Genomic DNA, 23,486 nt, shown 5'->3' with positions numbered 1-23,486 from the left:
TAAAACAAAATGATATCTAATGGAAATAGTTTTCAAAAAATTTAAGATAAAAAACATAAATCTATAAAAAAATATATTAAATAAAATAATAGTTTTTATCTTTATATTACATGTCATCAGACACTGAATGGTTATTCAAAGTGAATATTTTCCTCATATTATAATTAGGCGCCGAAATGGTTGGTCCGAAAGATATCTTTTTCGCCATTTTTCGGCTATTAATTGGTTCCATAAAATTGTCGGCAATTTGTGACTTGCGTTTCATTGATTCATTGAGATGTTGTTGAGTGAGTGCATCAAACAAGGGGTCGTCATCTCTATCTTTAATCTCTTCATAAATTTTCTTTGCCTTTTCATTGGCCATAATCTTTGTCATCAATTCTGGTGGAAATGTAAAATCAAATCTTGATCTCATTTCCTTCTTTCTCTTCAATGTTGTCATCAATGGTATCTTTGATTTGTTAAATGAATTAAATTCATTGTTTAGTTTTTGTTTAGCCTTTAGTTTTTTTTGCAATTGTTTAATATCAATAACTTTTGATTCATAATAATTGTCTTTAAAAGATACAATTTTTCCTTTATTTTGTGACTTTTGACCAAAATTTTTCTTATTATCCATTGATTTGTTAACAATTTTGACATTTGACTGTCCAATTGATTCTGTATTCATAAGAGTCAATTCACTCTTAGCATTGGCGGCCTTATCTCTACCCTTACGATAGGGACAAACGTGACTATTGTGGACATGTCTTCGAATGTTTGTAAAAGTTGCCGAAGATTGACAATTAGGCCAAAGACAGGAATACTTTTTGTTATCCAATTTATTCCACCATTTATTCAGATTGTCTTCTGAACACGGATTGTCCACTTCGAGATTTATGAGACGAAAACCACACAAATGGTCCAATTGGTGTTCACGGAGTGACTTCTTTGTGACGAATGATTTGTTACAATCATTAAGATTGCAGATAAAATCCAAAGACCTATCGGTCTTATTCATACAAGTCATGGATGACTGTTCACCGCTCGACTGGCCATTGCTTTCGTTTACCTTTTGGATAACATCTTTTACGTCGACTATACGGACCTTTTTGGTAGACACTGATGAATGTGTGGTTAATTCTGACGGTGTCGTCACAATCGATTGTGTGGCCACTTCTGACTTTTTGGCCACAACTGTTGACTGTGTAATTCGGGGTAATTGAGATTCACCATTGCATTCGGCCATCTTTAGTACGACATTTTTCACGTCAACTATACGAACTTTTTTGGTGGCCATTGCCGACTGTGTGGTCACTGCCGACTTTTTTGCCACTCTTGACTGTGTACTCAAAGGTGGTTGAGATTGATCACCGGCTACTTTATGGCCAGCATTGATCCAATGGCGACAATAATGAACATTATGAATGTGACGCTTCACGTCATACGGCAGTCCAATGTAGCCGCAAATGAGACACTGTCGTCGACTGCAACCGCTGTCATTACTGGGCGCCGGACCCCAGTATTGACTGAGACGAGTGTCCGAACAGTGGTCAGCGGTCGTCAGTTTGCGAACACTGAACCCACACTTATGGTATCGCATGACTTCGCAGACTATCTGGTCTTTGGAATCGTTTGCCACAATTGTCTATTTCACAGACAAATTCAGAGTCGGGTTTCATCTTACAAACCACTGATTGTCACTAATAACTGATCCAACAATAAAAACACAACACATATAATACAACAACAATACAAAATCATTTCATTTGAAATAAAGATTTAGTTTTTATTTATCTTCAAAACTACTTACGACTTGTAAATTATCTTCTCTTAAATGAATGACCACTGAATCGATTGATCACCAAATGGTTCCGTCAATTGGTCTCAGTTTTTGTCAGACAATCATTTAAAACAAACAAAAGAATTAATGAAATAATAATAAAAACAAAATCGAATTCTTTTGTCAAAAACTTTTTTCAACTTTTATCTAATCGATGACTAATTCAATGCAGAGTTGTTCACAAAAACTGTGACTAAAATTAAATGACATTTCATTATAAATACAATATATTTGTAATTAAAATCTTATTCAACGACTAAATAAAAAATATTATTATTTTTTATATAAATTAAATTTATTATTAATTTTTATATTTTAATTAATTATTTTTAGATAAAAACAATTAATCATTTTATCATATATTAAAATCCATACAAATGTTAGACTACTGTATATACTGTCGATTCAATTCAATTATTGATATACTTTCTAATGGATTCATCGATAAATCTTGAGTATTGGTTAGGTATGGGATGGATGTGCTGGTCGTGGACGTGACACTCCATCTCTTTATAGTTAATACAACAAAAATTACAATTAGTAATACAGCATCGGTAGCCTTGGAGGGGGTGGTGGTGGCGGCTATTATCAGTTGATACCGGTTTTATAAACAGTTGCCAATCAAAGAACATGCATTTGGTTTCATCTGAAAACTTTGGTTTTTCGATACCAAATCCACACAAATGGTAGTGTTTGTGACGATATATGCTATCATAGGTTACAAATGTTTTGTCGCATTCATTGCATTCATATATCTTTGGATTAGACATCAGTTCAACATTTGACAAACAATTGACATCTCTTTGTATGTGACGCTCAAAATCTGATTTACTGGACATCGGGTGTTGTCGGCGATTATTTTTAAGACCAATAGTAATACAATTATCTTTCAATAGTGGCAAATGTGTGCCACAAGAAGTTTTATCTTCTTCTTGATTGATGGGAACCGGTATTATGGTTGTTGTCAAACGAGGCTTTTTGTTGTCATCTTGTGATGGCTTAAATTGCCACAAACTATCACTTAATCTTTTAGTAACCGATTTAGACGAGTAATCATCCATTTGTTTGATCACCAAATTGTTTGCTTATTTATTTGAGCCGAGATCTGATCCAATTGATTCATGAGATGACATAATATTGATATTAAATTCATACAAATTGCTTATTAATATTAATATTATTTAATTTACATATAATTTACGTCATATGTCATGACTTTATATAATTTGATTAAATGACTAAAATATCACATTTTTTTATTACATTACATATACAGTACTGTATTATACTTTTTCCTATTAATTTAATATTAGAGATAATCTAATGATTTACAGTTTCAACAGTGTGTCTACACTACAGTAAAGTTTATTAATTAATATTTAAATTTAATACTAATTTACAAAAAATATATATTAATTTACTGTATAAATTGTAAATGATTTTAATAAAAAACATAATAATTATGCAAAATATAATAATTTTATTCATTATAATTAGATTATCATAATATAATTAATTATTAATATTTCTATATTTACTTTAGTACTGAATTAATGTACTTTTAAATTAAAAAAAATTATTAGTTTTATATATTAATTAGCAAACAGTATATTATATTGCATTTAATCATTAGTTAATGACTTATGAAAGATGAGAGTATCGGTAAATCCAAATGCTTTTAAATAGACAGCCCGTGGGATACATCCGGTTTGAACCAAACCTTTCTTTAAATTAGTTGCAATACTCGCATCATTGGTAGCAAACACGTAGGCTATCAACGATTTATAACCGAGAAGTGGTGCATATATGTCAACCATGTCTAACATGAGTCCACCCAAACCAATATTACGATAATCTTTATGAACAATACGTTCATAACATCCCGTATGTGACGCACGTCCCGGAGCTGATGGCTTTAAATGAAAAGCACCGATAGTTTTGTTGTTATCCATTAAACGAAACACAAAACAAGATTTCGAGACAAAAACTTCTTGAAATTCTTGTTCATTTGTTGTGTACTGAAGATATGACTGTCCTTTGTCTATGACTTCCCACCAAATTTCATATAAATCTTGAAAATCTTTGTCAGGTCTGTAGACATCAAATATGACTGTTTGGCCAGTTTTGGGCAATACTATAGATTGTGGTAATCCATCAAAGTTTTGTATTTCAGGTTTTGTATTCATTTCTAATGAATAATTTTTTCCAATTATTTTCATTTATTTAATTATAAGACAATATTTTTAAAATAATTATTGAAATCAAAAATCAAAATTATATTAATTTAATCAATGAAAAATCTATTAAATTAAATATTTAATATTATTTGCCATAATTTTATTAAATAAATATTTATAAAAATATGATTATAATACTGTATAATATAAAAATCATTATTTTTGTTATTATTCAGCAATAATTATGATTTAATTTTTTAATTTCTATTAGATATTAGACTTCAAAAAAGTTTTGATAACTAAAATTATAAATTAAAATAAATTAATAAATTTTTAGAAATACATAAAATAGTGTATTAATGATAATTTATTAATAATACAATTACTATTGAATATTGAGAAAAGTTTAAATAGATATATAAATAGCGGTTTCGGTTTTTTATCGATAAAAACCCGAAACCAAAAACAATGTTAAAATTACTGATCATTTGGTGAAAGCACTAGAATTGCATTAAAATAAGCGCCAAATTGTGTTTTAGCGCAATAGACTCAATGGTTGCTATGCAACACAACAACACGTGTTTATATATAATATACTGACAATACAGTCATTGACGGCAAACCAGTGTTTAATAATATATCATAAGTTTGACTCTCATATCAATTGATCGCTGATTTGTGTCCACCGGTTGTAATCATAACCGTTCGGTAAACACAATGGCCTGTAATTATGCGGTCACTGCACACAAGGGTTCGGGTGTCTCAAACTGTGTCACAGGTTTGTTGTGGACTTTTTTGACTCATTGTTATCAATGTTTTTTTGTTTGCTGTGATTGTCCACCAAAATGTCCGCTTAATTTACCGATGGATTATATTCTTGTAGGCAATTTTACATCGCCGACCGATTTGAATCTTTTAATCGCAAAATCAACACGTATTGAGATCTATTTGGTGACTGCCGAAGGTTTGCGACCGATCAAAGAGATCTCGATCTATGGCCGCGTGACTATAATGAAGACATTCCGACCCGAAGGCGAGAAAAAAGATTTGCTATTTTTGTTAACTTATAAATATAACGCATCTATACTGGAATGCATTCGCGATGGAGACTCGTTTGAGGTCGTGACCCGAGCACATGGCAACGTTGCCGACACAATATCACGGCCCTCGGAGACCGGTTCTATCGGTATGATTGATCCGACCGGTAAAATTATTGGTCTTCGTCTATATGACGGTCTGTTTAAGGTATGTTAAGATTTTGTGTTTTCAATGATCGCTTATTTTTCTGCAATCCGATTGTTTTCAATCTAAAGGTTATACCACTTGATCGCGAAAACAAAGAACTGAAAGCTTTTAACATTCGTATGGAAGAGTTGAATGTCTCGGACGTCCAGTTTCTCTACGGCTGTACTACGCCTACCATTGCGTTCATACATCAGGACAACACATCGAGACACGTGAAAACCTATGAGATATCTTTGTCTGAGAAAGAGTTTGTAAAAGGCATGTGGAAACAGGACAACGTCGAATCGGAGGCTAGTATTGTCATACCGGTGCCACTACCTTATTGCGGTGCTCTTATTGTTGGTCAGGAATCGATAGTCTACTTGAACGGCGAGAAAGAGTACTGTGCGATAGCACCTCCAGCTATCAGACAGTCAACAATTACCTCCTATTGTCGAGTCGATGAAACTCGTTATTTGTTGGGCGATATGTCTGGCCGTCTGTTTATGTTAATACTGCGCGTCGAAGACCAGGCGGTTAAAGATTTGAAATTAGAACTGTTGGGTGAGATAACAATACCGGAATGTCTGACATATTTGGATAACGGAGTGGTGTATGTCGGCTCACGTATGGGTGACTCGCAGTTAGTTAAACTTAATTTAGAGCCCAACGATAGCGGAACTTTTGTTGAAGTGATGGAAACGTTTACAAATTTGGGTCCAATTGTCGACATGATTGTTGTCGATCTGGACAGACAAGGACAGGGACAGCTCATCACATGTTCCGGTGCTTATAAAGAAGGTATGAAATTGAAAACACTTTTTTATAAGTATTTTTTTGTCAATGATTATAAAATGATGAAAATCTTTCCCCGACTGAAAACCGTTCGCTAGATATTAATACTGTTTTTTGTTGACTTAATTAACATTTGTCTGATTATGTTTGAGATTTTTGTATATTAATATTGAATTAACTTTTATACAATATTAACGATTGAATCAACACTTGATTGATAGGTTCGTTAAGGATTATCCGTAACGGTATCGGTATTCAAGAACAGGCGACTATAGATTTACCGGGAATTAAAGGCGTTTGGCAGTTGAGGGTTAATTCAGCACTCGATAACATTCTTGTGCTCTCATTTGTTGGACAAACCAAAGTCTTAATGCTTACCGGAGAAGAAGTTGAAGAAACAGAACTGTTCGGCTTTGATACAACACAACAGACACTTTTCTGTGGTAATGTAAAAGATGACCTCCTATTGCAAGTGACAGCAAACAGCATTAGACTGGTCTCAACGGAAACCAAACACTTATGCAACGAATGGACGCCAAAACAAAATATATCTGTTGTGTCGAGTAATAGTTCACAGATAGTGTGCGCCTCTCGTAACCAACTTTATTATCTTGAAATTCACGACCAATTGATTAAAATGGTAAATGAAGTACAACTCGAGTTTGAAATCGCTTGTCTTGACATTAATCCCATTTCTGGACCGACCAGTTCTTTGTGTGCAGTGGGTCTCTGGACAGACATTTCTGTTAGGTATGTGATTGGAATTTATTTGGTAATGACATCGTATTGATATTTGGTATGTCTTGTGTGGATTAGATTAATACATTTACCCGATTTGGTTGAAATGCATAAAGAAAGTTTGGGCGGAGAAATAATCCCGCGTTCAATACTTTTGGCCGCATTTGAACAGTCATTTTATTTATTAACCGCTTTGGGTGACGGATCGCTCTTTTATTTTAATCTGAATCCAAACACCGGTTATTTGACGGACCGCAAGAAAATCACTTTAGGTACTCAACCAACTGTTCTCAAAACATTTTCTTCGTCATCGACATCAAACATCTTTGCTTGTAGTGATAGACCAACTGTTATCTATTCGTCGAATAACAAGTTGGTCTTCTCCAATGTTAACCTTAAAGAAGTTAATCATATGTGTCCACTAAATTCGGATGCTTTTCGTGAGTCACTAGCACTGGCCAGTGATTCCCAGCTACTTATTGGCCAAATAGATGAAATACAGAAACTTCATATTAGAACTGTTCCATTAAGAGAAACACCTCGAAGGATAGCCTACCAGGAGTCGACCCATACTTTCGGTGTGATCACTATGAGACATGATATACAGGGCGAGGATGGGTTGGTTCCTATTCGTAATAGCGCCAGTTGTACAGGTATTATATTGTCTTTGTTTTACTCATTTAGTTATTTTAATCATAATTTTAATGATGAGACGATTCTTTGACTAAATTTCAGTCATAACTGTTATTATGATGTCTTAATAAACTCTAATTTTTTTCTCTGAAATAATAATTATTAAATATTGAAACATTTAGTATATTAAATAAAATAATTACCGGTATTTATTTATTAATTATATCTTAATTGTTAATTTAGCACAAAATATAACTTATTCTTCATCGATACCGACAATTGTAAAGCCAAGCAATGCATCAAATATGGAACAAATAGGACTTGAAGTCGAAGTTCACCATTTGTTGATTATAGATCAGCACACTTTTGAAGTGCTTCACGCACACCAATTCATGGTTAATGAGTATGCACTTAGTGTTATATCCGCTAAATTAGGTATTTATATATATTTTTGATAAATTGAAAAAACTTACACATGTTTTGATGATAATGAATCAGCTGATGACCCAATCACTTACTATATCGTTGGCACATGTTTTGTGAATCCTGATGAACCGGAACCCAAATTGGGCCGTATTGTGGTTTTCCACTTTACCGATGGAAAGCTACAACAAGTGACTGAAAAGGAGATCAAAGGAGCGCCCTATACTTTAGTCGAATTCAATAGTAAACTGTTGGCCGGTATCAACTCAACCGTACGACTCTTTGAATGGACACCACAAAGAGATCTTCACAACGAGTGTTCATATTTTAACACAATTATAGCTTTATATTTGAAAACCAAAGGAGACTTTATTCTAGTTGGAGATCTCATGCGATCGATGACACTATTGGCTTATAAACCATTAGAGGGTAATTTTGAAGAGATCTCCAGAGATTTTCAGCCAAATTGGATGACAAGTATTGAGATCTTAGATGACGACACATTCTTAGGCGCTGAGAATTCGTTCAATTTGTTTGTTTGCCAAAAGGATAGGTAGTTATCATTACCGGTAAATGTTATTCGAAAGTTTAAATATTTTTTTAATCACATAGCGCTGCAACTAATGATGAAGAGCGACAACATCTCCAAGAAGTTGGTCTCTATCACGTCGGAGAATATATTAATGTAATGAGACATGGATCACTTGTTATGCAACATCCAGGAGAGATAGCGACTCCCATTCAGGGAACGCCTGTCCTCTATGGTACCATTTTTGGATCAATTGGTATTTTCTAACGCTTAGCTAATCTTTCGATTTCCATTAACTTTGAAATTATCGATAATTCTCTTGTAATAGGACTGGTGGCACAGTTACCACAAGAATATTTTGCATTTTTACGGGAATTCCAAACGAGACTCAATAAAGTAATCAAATCTGTCGGTAAAATAGATCACGACTTTTGGAGAGCATTTAGTACCGAACGAAAAACTGAAGCCTCGTTCGGTTTCATCGACGGTGATCTCATCGAGTCTTTCTTGGACTTAAGCCGCGATAAAATGCAAGAATGTATTAAAGATTTAATGGTAATTATATCATAAATTTATTTGTTTTTAATTTGGAGTATTATATGATGAAAATCTTTCCCCGACTGAAAACCGTTCGCTAGATTTTATAACATTGTTTTTGTTGATATATTTTTTATGTTCTGAATAAATATATTTAATAATCTTTTTTTTTTTTAATTAACAACAAATATTTAGCGCTTATTTTTTCTAATCCCTAACAGATTGATCCCGAAGGAAGTGGTATGAAACGTGAGGCCACTGTCGATGACTTAATTAAGATTGTAGAAGAATTGTCACGAATTCATTAGGAATTAAATTTATTGTATAAAAATTAAATATTTTTAATCACCATATTTTGTAATTATTATCTCTTGAACTCTCAATTAATTTGAAAATAATTTTTTTTTAAAGTTTAATATATATTTCACTATCCAGTAAATGAATGTAATATTTTTACAATTTTAACGCTTCGATTAGTTTTATTAAATGTATTTATTAGTTTGTGAATCTCTATTTAAAATTGATGTTTATTTAAAATAAATTTCAAATTTATAAAAAGTTACAAAACAGGTATTGGAACAATTGATGTGACAAATGGCGATTTACTCGTCATCTCATACTTGACTTTCTTATGTCTTCCGCGTCCGATAAATATCTTCGTTCTTTTAATTGACTTAAATTCAGGATTTGTTTCCGTCAATTGATAAACTTTTTGTTTAAATATGGAAATCATGTCATATATTATATCTCGATTTCTCCGTAGAAGTAGTTCAACACCACCGATGGTTACCATAGCAGATATAAGTTTGTTTAACACTTGATTTCGTGTGTCAACCGATTCGGCAATCAATAACTGATTCTTAAATTTGTCGAAAATGTTGGTCTTAAGGCTACTTAAAACCCGATGATCGCCGATAACAGCAATCAATTTGACAAACGGTACTAATATGTGGTAATAAATATCCACTTCTCTGTTATTCAATTTGGTTCTCATTTCAGACAATACTTTCTGAAATTCTTCGATAAATATGTCCGATAAATGAAGTGTTAAACCAATCGATGACTTAACGGTCATTAGGATCTTATCGATGACATTAGCCTTGAATTCCATGTCAAATGTCATCTCTTTCTTTTGGCTATCGTTTCGCTTATCAAATCGTTTTCTGTATTTCTGTCTATTTTGTTGTTTATTACTTTTACCATTAATTTCTTCATCCTCTGAATCATTCGTCTCCTCTTTTTTGTCATCAGTTTTCTGATTATTATTATTTGCGTCAATACATTCATTATTGACTATTGTTAGGCTCTGATCCTGTTTATCATCAATCAGTGCTTCAATTTGTAACTTAAGACATGTGTTGATCATAACTCTAACCAAAAACATATACTTATCGACTCTGAAGGCGTCGATACCGAACCAGTCATTAGTGATCGCCTGAAAACCGTTCAAAAGCATCGGTATGTTATCATAAATGCCTATACGTTGGATCAATTGGTCGCAGCCTTTGTTCATCTCTGAATACCAGACACTGTAGTAAAGTCCTCTCCAGATGTAAATCCATTGCTGATCACTGAGTTGTGGTCGCGAATCGAGAAGACGACAAACTTTTTTATACCGTTTGCCGAAAGTGGTCGCAGCGCTCACTGACTGGACAAACGACTTCACCAGAAGACTCTCTTTGGATTTTATCTTCATTGCTATTACAACAACAATAAAACCAAGTAATTAGTTAATTCAATGATTACATCGACAGCTGATCCCAAAACACAAAGCGATCAAAACATTTGTTGACAACAAATATAAATTTCAACTCAAATGTCAAACACGTGTTGTATTATATTATTATTGTCCATATATTACGTTTAAATGTGATTCAAATATATTTACTTATTGTATGTTTCAATCAATTGATATGATTTGTGGTTTGACTTATTTGTACTCATAATTACTGAACATTCAATTATAGTATAAATTTCATCACAAAATATTAGTGACTAAAAGTTTGCATCAAATGAATGCAATAATCAGTGAATAAATAATAATAAATACATTGAAAACAAATGATTTGCTTCTGAGTTAAGACAACACTTAAGACATGGATTTCTTGGACAATGACAGCGATGACGATGAGTCTCAAACATATCAGGTCTGTGTTAACCAATCGATACATTTTTATGACAATAATCTTATAATTGGTTTTAATTGATAATTATTTTTGTTATAACAGTTATTTGGCGGCAAAGAGGGAATCGTCTTCTTGATTGACGCCACAGAAGATATGTTTAGTTGTGAACAGTTCTCACTCGCCATTCGTGTATGTTATTGAAAACAGATCTAACAGTTTGTTTGCTTAATAGTTATATTAAAACAATAGTGTATTGAAAATGCTATGAAAAACAAAGCCATCGCCAGTCCGGGCGATGAGTTCGCTATCATTCTGTTTGGAACCGATAAGACGTCAAACGATTATAACTTTGACCACATATTTGTTGTTCAAAAGTTGCAGAAGACTAGCGCTGATTTGATTATTGGTCTCAAGAGTCTTATCGACTGCGACTTTGATAAGGATTTGGGTCACAATCGGTATTCATTGTCGGATGTCTTTTCTTTAGCCATTTCAGAGTTCACCAAAAGGTTTGTCTCAAAATTATTTCTTAATCTCTTTAAATCATTTATTTCTAATAATTTTTGTTTTGCTTTCAATTTAAAGCAAATCAAAATTTCAATCAAAACGTGTAATACTATTAACATGTTGTCCGCAACCACACGACGGAATTACAGCCGAATCAAAACATTTGCGAAAGACAGCTATCAATAGATCTAAAGATTTTAAGGATCATAATATTTCTGTAGAACTCATACCGTTGACCACAAAAGACAACAAACCGTTTGATGTCGAGCTCTTCTATGAGGACTGTTTTCCCAAACTTAAGGACCAAAATTGTCAGACTTTGACTAAATTGGAACCACTGTTGAAGCGAATTCATCGCAAAACACATCGCCAACGAATGGTGGCGTCGTTGCCCTTTCGTTTGGGACCAAAAAGTGATGAACAAAATGATGGTCAGCAATACGTGGAAATGTCGGTCTATATCTATGTGTTGTGTTCAGATACCAAACGACCCGTTGCCGTCAAAATTGATCGAAAAGACAACACAGAGTTAAAAACAGTGGTTCAACGTTGGACCGCCGATACGGGCGCTCTCCTTAAAAATGAAGATTTGAGCAAAAAGTATCAATTCGGACAAAGAGATATAGTTGTTAATAAACAAGAGGTTAAGAAAATGAGCGCATTTGGCGAAGAACCTGCCCTTTCATTACTTGGATTTAAACCGAGAACTGCCATTAAGTTAAACTTTCAAATAAAAACTGGTTTTTTTATTTACCCGAATGAGAGTCATATTGAGGGCAGTATTACTCTTTTTAATGCACTAATCCGACGGTGCGCTGAACGCGACAAAGTGGCCATTTGTCGCATCACTTTACGACGTCGAGCTAATACATACCTGTGCGCTCTTTTTCCTCAATTAGAAAACAAATATTTAGTAAGTAAACAAATATTTTGTTAATTTGTTATATATTAACAATTATTTGCAAATATAGGACAAACCGGGAGGTTTTAAGGCATTAATATTGCCGTTTAAGGATGACATCAGAGATTTAGAAATAAAAGGTGCAGAAAGACAACCAATTAATGGCGAAGCGTTTGATCTAATGAAAGATGTTATCAGAAAATTGAAATTCATTTACGATCCGAAAGATTTCCCGAATCCTGTACTGCAAACCCATTGGCGCACAATTGAGGCGTTGGCTCTAAATTACGATAATATCGAGCCTTTCGATGACAGCCAAACACAACCAGATTATGACTCAATCGAAAGTAAAGTCGGTTATGATTTATATTCATTGAATCAATTGTTGGGCGCCTATGAAGTGCAACCAATTGTCAAGAAACCGGTCAAAGTTTATGATGATCTTAAAGAGATTGCCAGAAATAATAAGGTTTGTTATATAATAAATGAATTAAACTTATTATGTATTTTTAATTGATATCTGTTCTCCAGTTGGGATCTCTAACTGTGGCCGAACTGCAAGAATTTTGTCGAAAAAAGAGCATAACTGCTGACGGAACCAGAAAAGCACAACTCATGGAAGCGGTTCACAAGTATTATAAATTGTAAAACAATTGTTAAAATTCATAATATTGTAATTTAAACAATCATTAAAATTATTAATTTAAATTAGAGATATAGTAAATATTTTAAAACCAAATTCACAAAATTAAATCAACATTTAATACTTAAAATATAGTAATTACGGTAATAATTATGTCAATATAATGTATATTTATTTACTGATATATTGAAATTGTTGACATTATCGGTAAATAAATCAATTTATATCACCAGTAATTAGTGTTTTATGGAAAATAATAGTATCGACATAATCCAGGTTTTTAAGTTTGGATGAACGAGGTATGCGTCCGATTTGTACCAAACCTTTCTTAAGATTAGATGCAATACTCGCACCATTGGTGGCAAACACGTAGGCTATCAATGCTTCATAACCCATAAGTGGTGCAAATTTATGAATCATGTCTAACATGAGTCCACCCAAACCAATATTACGATAATCTTTATGAACAATACGTTCATAACATCCCGTATGTGACGCACGTCCCGGAGCTGATGGCTTTAAATGAAAAGCACCGATAGTTTTGTTGTTATCCATTAAACGAAACACAAAACAAGATTTCGAGACAAAAACTTCTTGAAATTCTTGTTCATTTGTTGTGTACTGAAGATATGACTGTCCTTTGTCTATGACTTCCCACCAAATTTCATATAAATCTTGAAAATCTTTGTCAGGTCTGTAGACATCAAATATCACTGTTTGGCCAGTTTTGGGTAATACTATAGTTTCTGGCAAACTATCAAACTCTTTGTCCATTACTATTGAAAATTATTAATACCTAAGTATTATATAATTATATTTCAAACTAACATTAATTGAATGAAATGAAAATATTTATGATAAGTAAAATATATATAATAAAAATTTGCTTTTAATATTTTATTGAGATATATAAAATTATTTTTAAAGCTGTTAGTTTATATTATCACATTTTTACATTTATCAATTTTATTGCTGATAAAAACGATAGGAAACGTTAAATGAAATTTTTAAAAATCGTAATTGTATTTAATGATAATTATTTAGTTTTTTGATTAACTAATTTATATCACAATTTATATAATCAATACGATTGGCAAATAAATAAATGTTAGTTTGAGTATTCATTTGCATTGATCCTATAGTTACTGTTTATCAATTTTATATATCTATTAAATGATTTAGAAAATGTTTTATTAGATATAAGATTTTATAATTTACCGGTAATTAAATATTATACTTAAATTATAAATTAATGATAATTATAACGGTATGATATATACGTGGTGTATGTAATCATAGCTAGAGGTTATACATATACAGTACTGATGATTAACTTTCTGATGATTTTCTGTATTTAGTTTTTGTACAAAAATTCAAAATTTAAGCTAAAATAGTAAATTACAGATATTTATAAATACGCATTACTTAATATAAGTTACAAATAAAAATGTAAACATTTTGCTGTCAAAATAAGTTTTAGTTTTAATTTAGATATTTAAATATATATACAAATTATTTACTGTAATATAATGGAAATCAGGCAGGACTTTCCAGAATGGGCCGCGCAGGAGGCGGGGGTGGGTGGTATAGATAGATAGGTCTTGATGTGTAGTAAGCATATGTAAAATATTAGGTTTCGCAAACTAAAGGTTAAAGAGTTATGGCGTTTTGAATGACAAATTTACATATAAAATACTGTTAAATAATGTATTCAAATGTATATTTTATCAAAACCTAACCTAATCTAACTGGATAATCTATTTAATTCATATATTTTTTTATAAATATATAAATAAATATTTTTTTTTAAATATATAAATAATTTTTATTTCTAAAAAAATAAAAATAAATATATTTTTATATAATATATAAATAAATATATGGCAGGACTTTATTATATGGCCCGCGAAGAAGGCGGGTGTGGGGGTATGATGTTATTTCAGGTTAGGTTGGTTTTTGATAAAAATACATTTGAATACATTATTTAACAGTATTTTATATGTAAATTTGTCATTCAAAACGCCATAACTCTTTAACCTTTAGTTTGCGAAACCTAATATTTTACATATGCTTACTACATATTAAGACCTATCTACCTATACCACCCACCCCGCCTCCGGCGCGGCCCATTCTGGAAAGTGCAGCCGGAAATCACAAAATAATTGATATCCAACGTATAAAAGATCAATTTAACGTTAAATACAATAGGTATAAAAATATCAATAAATTTCAAATTTGTTTTTAATAAATAAAATTTATATACATTTTTAGTTTATATGCATAGATTAATTTTTTATCAATTTATAAATTAGTGAATTATCATATTTTTCTTTATAAAAATAATCACTTAATATAAATACAAGTATTGCCAATCAATTGATCACATTTTAGGCATTTTCGGTATAAAAGCCTTTCCATTAAATGTGAAGAATGTCCGACTAAAGGGTTATAATAAAAATTTGTATACAAAATATATACAGTATTTCGTATAATAACTTATTTATGACATTATAAAATACAATACCTTTCCTCAGTTTCAACCTTTTTAGATGATGGCATCGGTAGTTCCTCAGCTTCTCGCTTAAGATTTCTGTGTTGTGGAAATGATGGCATCATTTTTGGTTCACACGCTGTCACCAAAACAATACAACATTTCTCTTTAGATATCAACTACTGTTTGTCATCTTTTTTAGCATCAATTACTAAATATATACAGTATTTAAATGACTTACGCAATGGATTCTCCTTAAAATAGGAACTCTGTAGGCATTCCTCAGCAGTGGCTCTTTTGGTTGGGTCATACATAAATAGTAGATTCAATAATCGTATGCCGGCCGGTGATACCCAACTAAATTTATATTTAATATTATTGTATGGTTGATGTTTCAATTGAAACTTCTGGAGCACCGGTAGTTTGGAACAGTCGGGCCAAATGCTTGCATTAGGAGTACCCAAAAAGTCTACAATCAGTTCAATTTGATTGATTTCCGATCGACCGGGTAGTAGTGGCTTATGCAGCAATAATTCGCCTAATATACAACCGGCGGCCCACATGTCAATAGCTGTCGTCTGAACATTTGATTGGAACAGCAGTTCCGGTGCTCTATACCACAGTGTGACCACACGTGGTGTCATCGGTATATTTTTAAGGCCATACTTGCGGGCCAAACCAAAATCGGCAATTTTCAATTGACCGCAATCAGTAAGTAACAAATTAGACACTTTGAGGTCTCGGTGAACAATAAAATTTTTATGCAAATAGACTAAACCGTAAAACAATTGCATGAGAATACACTTCACCTATCATTATATGATTTGTAAAACAGTTATTAATTCATAATTTAATGTCTTTTGAATTATCCAGACCTGAGACTCAGTGAATGGAGTGTTCATATTGTCTAACAGTGAGGCCAAGTCTTGTTCGCAATACTCCATCACAAGGAAAATGCTTTCCAGACTTTTGCCGACAACCACTTCCTTGAGTTGGACCACATTGTCGTGTCTTAAGTTCAACAATAGATTTATTTCGCGCAGTCCGCTAACAGGTAAGCCCTCTCGTTCCCGATCCATACGCATTCGTTTAATGGCCACAATCTCATCGGTTCGGGTGTCACGCGCTCTGTCTGTACCCGATATACAAATTGGTCATCAATTAGACAATTCTGGTTATGATATATTGCCGGAGTGTTGACACATACAGACAATACCATAGGTTCCCTCTCCAATGCGATTCAGTTTTTCAAAATCAGTCACTAATCGACATTTCCCTAACTTGTTTGGTCGTCCAGTGATGGCATCGGCAACGACAATGAATGGTCACATATATTAATGGTCACATGAAATCATATGTGAAATGCCAGATATTATCGGCACACATATGATCAGTACTGTGTCCACATTACCTGATCCTCGACGGGAACCTCGAATGGCTTCAAATCTTTCAATGAAAACAGTGTGACTTTACGATCGGCAAAAGCACTTCCCGACGGGCCGACAGTCGGTGTCGTTGCCATCAATCGATTGGCCGTCGCAGTGCCACTGGTCATGTCATACGAATATTTATTATGTGATAAGTAATCGTTGGATCCACGCATGGGATGCATATTTCATACGACAACGAGATTGAGGTCCACTGACCACTTGTCCGACCCGTTAATAATTGTTACCGAAACAGACATTTAAGTGCCAAATGTTTGTTATAAATATTGGTCACAAATAACGTCCGATTATTTTATTTATAACTTGTGTCCAAAAAAATTACAGTTTTTGCTTAATTTTTATTGAACTTTCTGTTTGAAAATTACACTAAAATATTCTAATAATTAGTCAACAAAAACATTGTTTTCCATCAATGACTACATATTTATGTGTCGTTTGTTTGAAATTATTATTATATTTGTGTCACAATTGGCGCACATTTTTAGTGAAACACATAAGCATTCAATCAATCAATCAGTGGATCTGTTGAATGATTTCAGTAGTTATATATCACAGCAAAGAGTATGTCATTTAAATACATGTGTCTATTGAGACAATTATTATTTTATTTTACTTTTATCCAGTGGTCAGACCTAAGAGGATGGTTGTTGACGACGAGGACAGCGCTGACGAGATTCTCAACATTTACAAAGACATCGGCGATAAGGTTTGGTCAGCAGTTAATTCTTGAGCACTGATTGTACGATATATTACCAAATGATTTATTTATTTATTTACCCGAAGAATACCGATTCATTAAAGTCACCGAAAAGTACAACAAACAATGGCAAACAAGACTCTGTGGCCAAACTGCGCGACGAAAACGCACGGCTCAAGAAATTGGCCGAACAGTACTGCTTAGAGAAAGACAACTATAAGAGTCAGAGCAAAGAGGTTATCAATAAAGCGTCCGTTTTGAAGGAGAGAGACCGCGCGTCGACACTACAGATATTAGAGTTATTGCGGTTAAACTCTTTTCTTATCAATTGTTTTCCCGAAGCCGAAAGAGAAGCTTTATATGAAAAGTTTGAAAAATTAAATTCACCACCGATTTCATCGATTCCATCTCAAAATGGAGACAAGAAAAAGTCATTGTCGGCCTCGAAAAAGCCGGAAAAAGTCAATCAAATATCTAATTACTTTAAAAGTACTGATAAATTGCCGGGAAATGGTTTTAACGAATCGTTTACAGTCCAGACTTGTAATGACAGTACCGAAGATGAGTCCGCGGCAAATGTAGTCCGAAGACGTTCGCCTCGAAAATCTAATAGCATTAATGGCGAGACTTCAGGTCCGCCAGCAAAACAAAGAAAGATGAATGTTTATGAGTCTGGTTCTGGTGACGGACAAGAGGTCAGCACTAATGAGAAACCGGCGAAAACTGGAAAGAAGAAAACTAAAGATACGACTGCAGAGATTGCAAACGAAACAACATCTGATAATAAAACTGAATCCGATGGCAATACCACTAAAGAGAAACCTAAACGAAAACCCGGACCCAAACGAACTCGAAAACCTCGAGTTCCCGAACGAAGAGGTTGTGTATAAGTTTTTGGTAAATGATTTACCGGTAATTTATTGCTAACAAATTTTCGGCACAACTCTGTATACTTCAGGTTTCTTTCCGTGTTCTTTCGATACCAAAGAGTGCCGAGAAATGATGTACACTAAAGAACAATTCGACTTTCATATGAACGGTCATTACGATGCAAAGGTCAGACAATAATATTTTTTGAAAAAAATGTGACAATAAATAATTGATTGTTTTTTATTTTTTTTTCTGTCTGTATGTACCCGTATATATATATATATATATATATTTAGTATACTTGTCCTTTCTGTGCCTATACTGGTCCGACCATTCAGATAATTAAACGTCATATTTATAATCTTCGAGAAAGTGCTGAGAAACTGAAAAGTGAAGGCAAACCACTGGATGAGGACGAGAGGGAACATATCGACAAAAAATATTATAAGTGTTACGGTTGTAAAGTCTGTAATATTATTTACGACAAATCTGAGAAACGATGCGAACATATTCAGGAAGATTCAGATAATGAATGCGATTTTATGCACGACATTGACTATCAGTTTAAGGATCATCTGAAGAGACATTTTAATGAAACCTTTTCAAAGATTAAAGATAAGAGTGAACGAAGAGAAAAAATTAAACCACTTGTCGACAAATTTGTTGAAGAAGAATATTTTGTCAACAAAGCGAAGAAACAACGTTTGATTGAAAAATATCAGAAAAGCAATGACGAAGACGACAACGGCAATGACGGAGTCAATGAGGAGCCAAACATTAAAGAAGTGTTAACCGCCAATTCAGAGGATGATTGGGATGAATAAACTTTTAATATTTTTAAATATAGTTTTTTATTATTATTTACAGATTTTTTCTTTTATATATATATTTATAGATTGTTATCTTCTGTTTCAAAGTTTTCATTTTCTGCACTTTTAAAGAATTTTTTATGAAAAAAGTATTTACACTCAAAGGTTATTGCATTTATTTTAATTCAAACTTTAATTATTTTAACTAAATTAGTTAATTATAAACTTTAATACATATTTTCATATAAATAAGGAAAAAATAATCACTTATTAGATTCTTCTTTTCTTTTTTATTGAATCTTAAATCAAGATTATTATTAATCACTGATTTATTTCTCTATTATTTTATTAAAAGTTGATTTATTTATTTTGTTAATTAAAACAATTACCTGTAGATCTTATAATTTTCTAAAAACAATGATTTTGTACTTATGATATTTGCTCATAACTATTATCTAAAAATACTAATACAAATTAAGAATTTATATTAATTGTAATTATTTTTTCTAAAAATAAAATAAATATTATGAATGAGAGGAGAAAAAATGATTAAAAATTTAACTGATTTTTTGTTATTACGGTAATTACATTACATTATGATAAATACTACATAAGAGATGAATGACACGATTAAGAGATATTGATTAGCATTGAGACCGTAACTGTTGTCGACAGCAGTATATCCTTCGGAAACTGGTGTCAGTCCTCGATGTTTGTGTTCATTTTGCCGATACATATATAGATTGAGTTTAGTCACCCTATTGTCAACAACAGTGAACTGTCTTCTAATGGGAACAAATCCTTTGGCTTTGGCTTCGATTACATAGTCTCCAGGCATTAGTATCCTATAATACTCTCCACGAGCTGTCGATCGGAAAGTTATTTCGCGGCCAACTATTTTAATTTCGGCATTCGGTATGGGATTGTTTGCCATTTGGTCGCGTATAAGACCCTTAACGCCTTTGTGGACTTGTTGTAGGTATGCAATCAGTGACTGGCGGTTATCGTTCCAGTAGTTGGGTAGGGCTGATGCACGCGGGTATTTACAACACGACAACTCCACTGTAATCTCCATACAACCAGCGTATATGTAGTTATAGTCTTGCATACCACCTGAACATAACATAAATATCCCATCAATTAGTTGACAAAAAACAAAACAAATGTGACATACCTTTGACGGGATACCATTCGGCACCGTTGACTATGCCGTTATCAAAAGCCCTATTATTACCACTACATTGGTTAGAGTTTTTCATCTTCGGATGTTTCTTGACATAAGTTAGCGACAAATGTTTGAATACATCGTTGTCCGGAGTGACCGACTTCTTGTTTCGTCCAAACGGATTGTTATCGTACGGATAGTTGACGACAACAGTTCCGCCGTGAAAATTGGCTGACAATACAAATGGTATCCTATGAAGCCATTTGCGGACGGCCTCTGTCTCGGACTGTTCGACCCGAGTGTTCTCCTGAAAAAAGTCCGGAAAGTTTCGGTTGAGATCACGATTTTCCGCATTAAACCTATAATTAAAGTCAATAATTTTGTTTTAAAAAATTGCTAATTTATGTCAAATATTAAAACTATTAACGCTTTTTCTGGGTTTTATCAATCAAAATACAATAAAAGTATCGGTAATTATAAATTTTATCATTTGTCTACATTATAATTAATATCATACAGTAGTACAAAAAATTGTAATTTTATGGTAATTTAATTTTTGCTAATTTACATTTATATTGCTATTTTTATACAAATATATTTTTTTAAGATTACAAATTATTTAGTTATTTAAATAACCGATTATATATCTCAATAAAAATGTGCGATTTATATCATTTTATTCGTAATAAATTGTATATTTATATAATATCTATTTAGGTAAAAATAGATATACTGATTTAAAATTATAGTATAGTGTAATGTATTGCATATTACACCAGTCAATCAATTATAATTACTTATAATACTAAATTAGTTTTACTAATTATCACTTTATCAATAATTGATAAACTGCTATCTATTTGTACTAAACATAAATATACAAATATTTCAACATTAGATACTAAAAAAAATGTGTCGATTCATGAATATTGTATATAATTTACTTATTTTACTAATAAATATTATATGTATATAACGATTACACCGGTAGATATCAATCATAGAAATTGTATACAAGTTTTATGTCTAAAATAAGTTTTGTATCATTCAATTAAGCAGTTTTTCTGTTTGTATAAAACAATTATATATATATAGTACTGTTATATTTACAATAATTATATACAGTCAATTGGCAGTAAACCAAATAATTTTTTGTTTAATGTCTACATTTGATATGAACTAAACATTTATTTATTTTTTGAACTTTTTTTTAAGTTTAAAAAGATATTTCATTAACAAAGTGATGTTAATGAATTTTTTTTATTGAACATTTGTTATGATGTTGTAATTTTATGAATAATTAAATCTTTAAATTAATAAAATTAATAGCAATCGTAAATTAAATTTAACAATCTTAAACATTATAAGTAACACATCATTAAGCATTTTTAAAATAAACTTTTAAAAGATATGATAATTATGATTAATAAGAAATTAAATAATTATAGTTTAAGAATATTAGATTAATATTAAATTACTTATAATATACTGTAAGCATAAATTTAATTTAATTATTTCTAATTAATTTGAAATTAAAAAATAATAATTTATTTTATTAAAAAATATGTTTAGTTAGTGTATACCTTCCGGGTCCCTCACATTTGCCCTCAATGCCGGTCTCGAAGCCGTCGGGATTCATTGACGGCATTATATGGATTCGGGTGGTGTTCAACATGTTTTTGATTGATTTACTTTTATCACTACTATTGAGTAGATAAGCGATGAGATGTAGCATTAGTTCCCGTCCGACCACTTCATTGCCGTGCATGTTAGCCACGTACTTGACATTTGGCTTAAGTAACACTTCATTACCCGGATCACTGAAATTTACAGCAAATATACATTTAATTTTTTATAAAAAATAAATAACAAAATTGCCTAATATTTCCTACATTATTATTACTGTATAATTTATATATATATAATTTATAACTAATATATTACAATATGTAAAACTAATAATATAATACTATACTGTACTGTACTTCGTAATCAACATAACCCATAGCTCCCGGCCCTGAACTGACTGTCCAATTGAATAGAGATAAACGAGTTCGGGATAAGTTTGGTTAATACTCTTCAACATAGCTGTCATCGATGTGTAGTTATGATAAACATAATTAATTTGAACACATTTGTGTGATTTTATTATTACACTAATGAATGACAAAATAATTGCTATAATCAATGTATAATTCATTGTTATCTTTAGTTTAGTTTAATTATATGGCACACAAAAGAAAAAAACAATAAAATAATAACAATAATTAATAATTAATAATTAATAATAGTGACTGTGTTTTAATCTAATAGTTTATAATTTTATGAAATTAATATCACAATTAAAATGTAATAACGAAAAAATTATGGTTCAAAAATAATAGTATAAATAACAACTACTGTAGTGTACTAACAATGAATACATAACCAAACAAATTAATTGACTATCATTTTACAAATCATGAGTTATAATAGATTTGAAAACAAATTTTTATTTTTCATACTATTATCAAATAAATATACGGTATATACATTAAATTTAAAGTTGATTTAAAAAATAAAATGACTATTACATTAAATTATAATAAATCAGCACTTATTTTAGATTAATACAGTACTTAATTGTGTAAATTATATGACAAATATTGAATAGTTGTTATATTAATAAAAAAAAAGTTTTTAATGTAAAATAAGTTTTTTTTTAATATTAAAACACGAACTTTAAAAAAAAAGTTGTTTTGCAAATATTATATATGTATGTAAACACAATTTATTTATTAAATACAATAAAATAACAAAATTTGCTTTCAATGTCAAAATAATGAGCTTTTATTCAACGATTCACTGATTTCAACACCAAAATAAAAATATATATACTGTATATACATAACAATTCAATATTCAATTTAGTTTAACACACAAAATATTATTATTATTATATAAATAATTGT

The 23,486-nt window shown here is 31.6% G+C and overlaps 9 protein-coding genes across 9 annotated transcripts; 3 read left to right on the top strand and 6 right to left on the bottom strand.

Annotated features, from left to right (window-relative positions):
- Positions 1-74: 74 nt before the first annotated feature.
- On the bottom strand, positions 75-1,981 carry LOC128952111 (uncharacterized). The gene is made up of 2 exons (XM_054297447.1): positions 1,793-1,981; positions 75-1,689 (listed from the first exon to the last, which is right to left on the bottom strand). Exon 2 carries the CDS (start codon positions 1,580-1,582, stop codon positions 107-109), a length of 1,476 nt encoding a protein of 491 aa, XP_054153422.1. The 5' UTR covers positions 1,583-1,689; positions 1,793-1,981; the 3' UTR covers positions 75-106.
- A 1,463-nt stretch (positions 1,982-3,444) lies between these two features.
- LOC128951233 (uncharacterized) lies at positions 3,445-4,008 on the bottom strand. Its single transcript, XM_054296482.1, has one exon. The coding sequence runs from the start codon at positions 4,006-4,008 to the stop codon at positions 3,445-3,447; it is 564 nt and encodes a 187-aa protein (XP_054152457.1).
- A 541-nt stretch (positions 4,009-4,549) lies between these two features.
- Positions 4,550-9,307, top strand: LOC128951846 (DNA damage-binding protein 1-like). The gene is made up of 10 exons (XM_054297129.1): positions 4,550-4,777; positions 4,883-5,244; positions 5,313-6,024; positions 6,240-6,768; positions 6,835-7,409; positions 7,633-7,824; positions 7,888-8,365; positions 8,425-8,597; positions 8,670-8,896; positions 9,100-9,307. Exons 1-10 carry the CDS (start codon positions 4,717-4,719, stop codon positions 9,184-9,186), a joined length of 3,396 nt encoding a protein of 1,131 aa, XP_054153104.1. The 5' UTR covers positions 4,550-4,716; the 3' UTR covers positions 9,187-9,307.
- Positions 9,308-9,359: 52 nt separating this feature from the next.
- On the bottom strand, positions 9,360-10,726 carry LOC128951848 (uncharacterized). Its single transcript, XM_054297130.1, has one exon. The coding sequence runs from the start codon at positions 10,572-10,574 to the stop codon at positions 9,438-9,440; it is 1,137 nt and encodes a 378-aa protein (XP_054153105.1). The 5' UTR covers positions 10,575-10,726; the 3' UTR covers positions 9,360-9,437.
- Positions 10,727-10,924: 198 nt separating this feature from the next.
- LOC128952029 (X-ray repair cross-complementing protein 6-like) lies at positions 10,925-13,072 on the top strand. The gene is made up of 6 exons (XM_054297352.1): positions 10,925-11,025; positions 11,107-11,193; positions 11,254-11,513; positions 11,590-12,424; positions 12,483-12,881; positions 12,944-13,072. The coding sequence occupies exons 1-6, from the start codon at positions 10,975-10,977 to the stop codon at positions 13,058-13,060; spliced, it is 1,749 nt and encodes a 582-aa protein (XP_054153327.1). The 5' UTR covers positions 10,925-10,974; the 3' UTR covers positions 13,061-13,072.
- A 199-nt stretch (positions 13,073-13,271) lies between these two features.
- LOC128951232 (uncharacterized) lies at positions 13,272-13,829 on the bottom strand. Its single transcript, XM_054296481.1, has one exon. It carries the CDS (start codon positions 13,827-13,829, stop codon positions 13,272-13,274), a length of 558 nt encoding a protein of 185 aa, XP_054152456.1.
- A 1,576-nt stretch (positions 13,830-15,405) lies between these two features.
- Positions 15,406-17,273, bottom strand: LOC128951698 (cyclin-dependent kinase 10-like). The gene is made up of 6 exons (XM_054296952.1): positions 16,958-17,273; positions 16,754-16,826; positions 16,422-16,678; positions 15,788-16,355; positions 15,580-15,685; positions 15,406-15,493 (listed from the first exon to the last, which is right to left on the bottom strand). The coding sequence occupies exons 1-6, from the start codon at positions 17,156-17,158 to the stop codon at positions 15,436-15,438; spliced, it is 1,263 nt and encodes a 420-aa protein (XP_054152927.1). The 5' UTR covers positions 17,159-17,273; the 3' UTR covers positions 15,406-15,435.
- Positions 17,274-17,420: 147 nt separating this feature from the next.
- On the top strand, positions 17,421-19,455 carry LOC128952058 (uncharacterized). Its single transcript, XM_054297389.1, has 5 exons — positions 17,421-17,555; positions 17,618-17,700; positions 17,778-18,570; positions 18,650-18,747; positions 18,858-19,455. Coding segments are annotated over exons 1-5 (1,503 nt in total). The 5' UTR covers positions 17,421-17,554; the 3' UTR covers positions 19,386-19,455.
- A 309-nt stretch (positions 19,456-19,764) lies between these two features.
- On the bottom strand, positions 19,765-22,769 carry LOC128952072 (carboxypeptidase M-like). Its single transcript, XM_054297405.1, has 4 exons — positions 22,521-22,769; positions 22,119-22,355; positions 20,545-20,894; positions 19,765-20,483 (listed from the first exon to the last, which is right to left on the bottom strand). The coding sequence occupies exons 1-4, from the start codon at positions 22,733-22,735 to the stop codon at positions 19,960-19,962; spliced, it is 1,326 nt and encodes a 441-aa protein (XP_054153380.1). The 5' UTR covers positions 22,736-22,769; the 3' UTR covers positions 19,765-19,959.
- Positions 22,770-23,486: the final 717 nt, after the last annotated feature.

This window comes from Oppia nitens, unplaced genomic scaffold, assembly GCF_028296485.1.
Source record: "Oppia nitens isolate AA-2021 unplaced genomic scaffold, nextdenovo-longstitch-racon4-pilon3 scaffold1_pilon_pilon_pilon, whole genome shotgun sequence".
Taxonomy (NCBI): domain Eukaryota; kingdom Metazoa; phylum Arthropoda; class Arachnida; order Sarcoptiformes; family Oppiidae; genus Oppia; species Oppia nitens.
The sequence above is the reverse complement of the archived record's forward strand: the minus strand, read 5'-3'. Positions and strand labels throughout refer to the sequence as shown.

Bases quoted from the DNA above. Each gene is read 5' to 3' on its own strand.
- LOC128952029 (XM_054297352.1), top strand. From the start codon at position 10,975: ATGGATTTCTTGGACAATGACAGCGATGACGATGAGTCTCAAACATAT. The intron at 11,194-11,253 runs GTATGTTATTGA...TTAAAACAATAG, and splicing joins AGTTCTCACTCGCCATTCGT to TGTATTGAAAATGCTATGAA. The intron at 11,514-11,589 runs GTTTGTCTCAAA...TTCAATTTAAAG, and splicing joins ATTTCAGAGTTCACCAAAAG to CAAATCAAAATTTCAATCAA.
- LOC128952111 (XM_054297447.1), bottom strand. From the start codon at position 1,582: ATGCGATACCATAAGTGTGGGTTCAGTGTTCGCAAACTGACGACCGCT.
- LOC128951698 (XM_054296952.1), bottom strand. From the start codon at position 17,158: ATGCATCCCATGCGTGGATCCAACGATTACTTATCACATAATAAATAT. The intron at 16,827-16,957 runs GTAATGTGGACA...CGACCAAACAAG, and splicing joins AGGTTCCCGTCGAGGATCAG to TTAGGGAAATGTCGATTAGT. The intron at 15,494-15,579 runs GTATTGTATTTT...ATAACCCTTTAG, and splicing joins AAGGTTGAAACTGAGGAAAG to TCGGACATTCTTCACATTTA.
- LOC128951848 (XM_054297130.1), bottom strand. From the start codon at position 10,574: ATGAAGATAAAATCCAAAGAGAGTCTTCTGGTGAAGTCGTTTGTCCAG.
- LOC128952058 (XM_054297389.1), top strand. The intron at 17,701-17,777 runs GTTTGGTCAGCA...ATTTACCCGAAG, and splicing joins ACAAAGACATCGGCGATAAG to AATACCGATTCATTAAAGTC. The intron at 18,571-18,649 runs GTTGTGTATAAG...TGTATACTTCAG, and splicing joins TCGAGTTCCCGAACGAAGAG to GTTTCTTTCCGTGTTCTTTC.
- LOC128951232 (XM_054296481.1), bottom strand. From the start codon at position 13,829: ATGGACAAAGAGTTTGATAGTTTGCCAGAAACTATAGTATTACCCAAA.
- LOC128951846 (XM_054297129.1), top strand. From the start codon at position 4,717: ATGGCCTGTAATTATGCGGTCACTGCACACAAGGGTTCGGGTGTCTCA. The intron at 4,778-4,882 runs GTTTGTTGTGGA...ATATTCTTGTAG, and splicing joins TGTCTCAAACTGTGTCACAG to GCAATTTTACATCGCCGACC. The intron at 8,366-8,424 runs GTAGTTATCATT...TTAATCACATAG, and splicing joins TTTGTTTGCCAAAAGGATAG to CGCTGCAACTAATGATGAAG.
- LOC128952072 (XM_054297405.1), bottom strand. From the start codon at position 22,735: ATGAATTATACATTGATTATAGCAATTATTTTGTCATTCATTAGTGTA. The intron at 22,356-22,520 runs GTACAGTACAGT...TGTAAATTTCAG, and splicing joins TGGGTTATGTTGATTACGAA to TGATCCGGGTAATGAAGTGT. The intron at 20,895-22,118 runs GTATACACTAAC...CTTTAATTATAG, and splicing joins AAATGTGAGGGACCCGGAAG to GTTTAATGCGGAAAATCGTG.
- LOC128951233 (XM_054296482.1), bottom strand. From the start codon at position 4,008: ATGAATACAAAACCTGAAATACAAAACTTTGATGGATTACCACAATCT.